This window comes from Centruroides vittatus, unplaced genomic scaffold (assembly GCF_030686945.1).
Source record: "Centruroides vittatus isolate TY-2023 unplaced genomic scaffold, ASM3068694v2 scaffold_576, whole genome shotgun sequence".
Classification (NCBI taxonomy): Eukaryota; Metazoa; Arthropoda; class Arachnida; order Scorpiones; family Buthidae; genus Centruroides; species Centruroides vittatus.
Window position 1 is genome coordinate 644,856 of NW_027122713.1, and position 6,000 is coordinate 650,855.

At 29.5% G+C, this 6,000-nt stretch overlaps 1 protein-coding gene across 2 annotated transcripts in view; it reads right to left on the reverse strand.

The window, feature by feature from the left end:
- The window catches only part of LOC136989519 (persulfide dioxygenase ETHE1, mitochondrial), a 29,621-nt gene extending 24,889 nt beyond the window's left edge, over positions 1-4,732 (reverse strand). For both annotated transcript variants that reach the window (XM_067287717.1, XM_067287716.1), the window contains exons 1-2: positions 4,549-4,732; positions 299-443 (exon numbers count right to left, since the gene is read on the reverse strand). In XM_067287717.1, the coding sequence (XP_067143818.1) occupies positions 299-443; positions 4,549-4,704 (301 nt within the window). In that variant the 5' untranslated portion in view covers positions 4,705-4,732. The remainder of the gene's footprint in view (positions 1-298; positions 444-4,548) is intronic.
- Between the last annotated feature and the right edge of the window lie 1,268 nt (positions 4,733-6,000).

Below are 6,000 nucleotides of genomic sequence, written 5' to 3' on the forward strand. Positions count from 1 at the left end.
CAATCAAATCAGAACAAATCAAACATTTTAAATTCTAAAACCATGAAAATCAGATATGGTCTAAATTCAGGTTCTAAATTTTGTAAATTTTATGAAATACATTTGGAGCCACATAATGAGCTTGTCAGCCTGAAAATATTTAAGAAGTTTATATGTAATTAGGATACTCCTAAAAAGCAATAAAGATGTAACCTAAAAATATATTTTTTAAATTAATTTGTATAAGATTATAATGAAATTATTATTTCTGTATTTAATTAATGAATTTAATACACAAATGATTAGAAGTAATATTTACCTGCATAAATTAGATCAAATCCTAATTCCTTCACTAACTTAACATCTCGATTTGCTTGTTCTAACACTGGATCTATTAAAATTGCTTCTTTTGTGTTTTTATCTGCTAATAAATATGTATAGGTGTAACTGGTACCATCAAATAACTGTAACAAAAGAAAAATGTATTAAAATCATACAACTCCAAAAAATTCATTTATTATAAACAATAAAAGGAAAATATATAATAAAATGAAATGATAAGCAACAGAAAAAAGACTTAATAGTCTATTGCAGTGTTTCTCAAACTTTTTGGACCGCGACCCCCCTTCTGCACGTAAAAATTTCAAAGGACCCCCGAAGAATGAGTATGTGTCGAAAAACATCCCAGAGGGAGGGGGTTAGGCTCGTATTTAAATATTTATATTATTTTTATTATTTGTATGTGCAATTTATTTAAGTAAAAATTATTTTATATATTTTTTATTTCTATTATTTCTAAACATGAATCCATAGTAAATTTATAAAATATTTGAAAAAAATTGATCTGGCATCAATTTTTCAGCAACCCCCACTTTGAGAATCACTGGTCTATTGTATAAAATACTATTTTATTTTGTTATTGTTTAAAAAATTTCAAAAAGTCATTTATCTTTAAGAAAAACATTACACACAAAATACATGAATTAGTAGTAGCAGTAAACTTTTTTTATTAATAAAGCTATAATTTTAAACCTTAGAAAAATATAAACAAAATATTATATTGTATCAATACACTAAATAAAACTTAGCAGGGATGGCATGAGTGTTCAAAATGGCATGTCAGGAAAAAATATCTGGTACACAACATACAGGATTTTGTTTACTTTTTACTGATAAATTTAAAAAATTGTCTTAAGCTTTTTATTATGGTTTTATTTTCAACTCAATATATCATCATCCTTTTTTCAATCAGCTTTTTTAAATTTATGCTAATTAAAGTATAATCACTTCATTTCTTTAAAAATAGTTGTTCTATGTCTAAAACTTCAGCGCAAATAAATAATTTGAAATATAATTATGTATACTACATGGCATGCAAATTCAAAAAGTTTGCCATCCCTAACATATATGTAAACCTGTGTACCTGTTTATTCATAGTTTAAGAGCAATGAAAAAAAATATTAATTATAATTTTGAAATGATAAAATTTAAGACCTGATTTTGACTAATTTCCATAAAATTTTTCCAACACTTCAAGGTTAAAACATACAAGTGTATATAAATTTGAATATAACAGGTAAAGTATTAATTATTGTAGCAGTTTAACATCAAATGAAATACAGTATTTACAGATGTATAAAAGATTTTCACATCATTTGATTGAGGATAGCATAAATATAAATACAATTAAGCATTTTTTTTTAAATCTTAGCTAAAAATCAGGCAGTATTTAAATCAACATATTTAAATGAACACCATAACTAGGTCTGCCCATACACCGCTTTTCATTTAAATTTAAATTTTCCAATCGAACATTTGTCAATTTAATTTCAAATTTGACGTCACAGTACTCAATGACAATGTTTGAGTATGTCAGTGGTGGATTAGCGCTTGTCATAACTGATGGCAGATCAAGAGGTAGAGATTTCAACTTTGCAGGAAACCCAATAATTTCTCCAGTTTTGCCATTATATAAACCTTTGACTTGAATTTCTCTGTATCTTTTGTCAATGAATTCTTTACTTTTGAAATTATTTCCAGTAACTTCACCTTCCCAAATTCAAGATCTTTGGTAATGAATGGCAGAGCTTCATGTGTGTAAATTTGAATTTTGCCAAGCACTCAATGTAAACTTGAGTATTTTTCTTGTGCACTTCCTTCAAATGAGATGCAGATTTGAACTGCAGACATTCATTTATGTTTAACAAATCACTTTTTTTCTTTTGGACACTTCTTTCATGTAGTCCCATGTCAAACCATTTGCAACACATTGATGAAAATTTGGGCAGAATTTGATAACAACAGGACAATGATTAAATACTGTCGACTTCTTGGATGTTGTATAGATTACTCCCCATGGAGTTTCGGGTATATATCTAAACTTAGGGGACCGAGATGAGTTCAACAATACCCTACTTTTGGACTGGAAACAAAAAATAAGAAAGTTATCATATTTACAATTTCTTGCATTTCACAATGCATTCTATGCCATTTTAGAGTTTTCCACTAGGTGGCGCTGCTTGTAGTTCAGTATGTTTCCTTTTTTTTTCTTTTGTTCAAGAACTACCGTGAATCAATAACTAGTGACGTTAAACACTGGACGGCCTACCAGCGGCTCCCCTCTGGGAGGAATCCATTGAGAGCACAAACAGTTGAATGCCACCTAGTGGAAGACTAACTCTAAAATCGTGTAGAATGCATTGTGAAAGGCAAGTAATCATAAAAATGATAAATTTCTTATTTTTCATCTCTGGTCCAAAAGTAGGGTACCGTTGAACTCATCTAGGTCCCGAGTTCAAATATATACTCAAAGTCCCGAAATTCCATGGGGAATAATCTATACAACATCCAACTTCTTTTTCATAGCTTTCATTTTTGTCATAATTCTACTTCAAATTAAATTAATTGCATATGCTGGTTAAAAAATATCAAAGAAATGAAAAGAAAACAGAAGATTAAAAAAACAAGCAGATAATAGTAATGTTTTAACAACTAAAATAAGTGAATTGTTTAAATATGAAAAAATCTTAGCTTAAAAATTAAATTCAATAGAATGTAGTTTTGGTGCTAAAAATTTAATAGTCAAAATCAAGAGGTACCCTGGGATAACCTATTTTAGTCCACTTCCCAAAAAAATTTAGCCTAAATTTTAATTTAGAAAGTTTCTAAGGATATTTAAATATATTATGAAATTATCAGCAAAGTTTTAGATACTTTGTCTATTATAAATAAACAAAAACACAAAAGAAACAAGCAATTATTTATTGCGACATCATCACAATGCCGGGCTGCAATTTTTAATCATATTTTTAATTTATTTAATTTAAAATATATGCTCTCCATCTCAAATTAGTAGTGCCCCTCTATATCAGACTTTTCCTTTAGAGTTGTGCCGATCTTCTAACTAATACCTTTTGGGGAAAATATTTTTGAATTGAAACCACGACTTCCAGTTTGCATCAGAAGTTCATGTAAATAGGGCCTCCTGCCCCCAAGTTCACCATAACTGGTCTAAACTAACGTCTATCTAACTCTGTTCTCGAGATTAAGGAAGGACAGACAGCAACAGTGGAAATTTATAGCTCAATTTTTACAATTTTTTCAGCCCAAAATGGATTACTCCCTTGGCTATGCTACTGGTTCTACTTCTAGGTCCCACACCAAACTTTTTACAGCCCCACATCAGAAGCGAAGCAGAACAAAAAGCTTTGGAAATGTTTTACTTGTAAATCAAATTATACATGATAGCATTTTCATTTTCTTTTTTTGATTTTTGTTTTGCACCTATAATGCAGATCACAATGCAAAGGATGGATATATTGCACAGAATGATTGGTTATCAAGTCTAGAAATGGGAGATAGAGAAGAGAACAAAAACTTGATTAAGATAAGATGTGAACTCAGATGTTCCCCCCCCCTGTACCAGCAAAAAAGTCAAAAGGAACCATACCAACACATGTGACCCTTTGCAAGATATTCTCCTCGAAAGGGCGGTTTTTACCACGTACCAGTACTACTGCCTATCCTCCACGCTCCACACTACTCACCTCAACCAACACTCCACACGTAGTCGCACACCTCAGCAAGAGTTCCAAACCACCTAAAACTATATATAACGTAAGTACTCTATGAAGAGTCGCATGGGCTAAACAATTAAATGTGACAGTCTCAGTGGAGTGATGCAACTCCCAACCACCTGCAACCTGGAAGTAGACTGATATTGGGAGCCATATCTAACAAAGGGTCATTTTTGCTTTACAACTCCGGTAAGTTTTCAACCATCTAATTACAGGTGTAATTGCACCTTTGATTAATTAAAGGGTGTATATTGGAGAAATTGTTCTTGGATCCATACAACATAGGTGAAGAGAAAAAGTACTTGCTTCTCCACTTCACCCTGTCAATCATGAAAATATTTAACAAATAATGATTATTATTTTTTTAAATTGCAGTGTAATGAGAGTGCAAAAAATGCAATTAATTTTACAGAATTTATGTGACTTTTACAGCTAACACAACTACGCAACTTGACATACGACAGCTCTCAGAGTTGTCTAAATTTGATTTTACCTGTCTAAAGAAAAACGTCGACGTATTACTCGGCATATTCGTAGACGAAGAAACTTTTCTAAACAACTTTAAAACTGAATTATATTTATTTTTCGTTTTATTTATGTATAAATATCCATTAAAGTAGCTAAGCCTAGAAAACGGACGATATGCCATACCTATCACGAATGCTCCCCCTTGCGGATAGAACTCAAGGACGACTTTTACGTCATCTGATAATTACATTTAATAAGAAAAAAAGGATGATATTACGGTATACGAGAAAAATACAGAAATAATGGCGCCTAAAATAAAACAACTTCCTTTCAGTCTTAATTTTTTTGAAACGTGATGTTAATAATTTAAAATGTGTATCCTTAATAATTCGTTTTTCCGCGTTTTTAAATAAAAATGTTTATTTTATGCACGCATTATTTTATTTTTAAAATAATGCGTGCATAAAATAAACATTTTAGGCACGCATTATTTACACATAAGCATTATTTTTAAGCAAAATAATATTTAAATAATTAAAAAATATATTGAGCTTTCGGTATGTTTTAAACATTTAAAAAAACTGTAAAAATAACTTTTTTCATTTTTTAAAATTAGTTATAAATACGAACGCTAGATGTCGGGGTTTGATCGTTTGATTTTAAAATCGACATTATCTAGATAAATTTCATTATCTAAAGTTTGCATTAATTTTTATTTATTAATAGTTAAAAATGAAAATTTATTATTAACTTTTTATAACTACGTGTAATTTCTTGCAGTTTTATTCTTTCGGTTCCTTCTAAAATTCTAGAAACTTCGCTTCATCGAAGTGAGTGTTCCATTTAACTCGCTATCAATTATTGATATGATTATATCCTGTCTGAAATTTGTAGATAACAATAAAGTCTTTCTAGAAACTTCAACGTTGATAAGGTTACAGTCGTGTCAAAAGAAAAATAATGGTGATAAATCAATGCAAACATCATCACCCGATACGATAATACAGATTGAAAGATATGAAAAATATATTAAACTTTTCGATAGTAAATAAGCGATAACTTTCCAGACATTTTCTAAATAATATTTCAGAAATTTCTTGTTATTACCGGTATATAAGAAAAATATCGCTATAAATTCTATTTGGTTTTTCCTGTTCTGTAATTAATCATTGAGCAATTGTTTTACGAATGTTACCTCAGAATTCACGTTAAAATTCCAGTAAAAATATAAATAAAAGAAAATATTTATTAATTTTATTCTATCTAATTATAAATATTAATAAATAAAAGTTCATTATTATCTATTTAAATTGCTTACTTGTTTTCTTATTGATTCTAGCATCAAAAATTGTAAATAAAATCAGCATTTTTCGTGTTATACGGTAATAAATGAAATTGATTGGATAATTGGCCACGTGGTAAGTGAAATTGATCGATTTTACTTACCACGTGGCTCGAAATTGAGCATTGTTTTCTT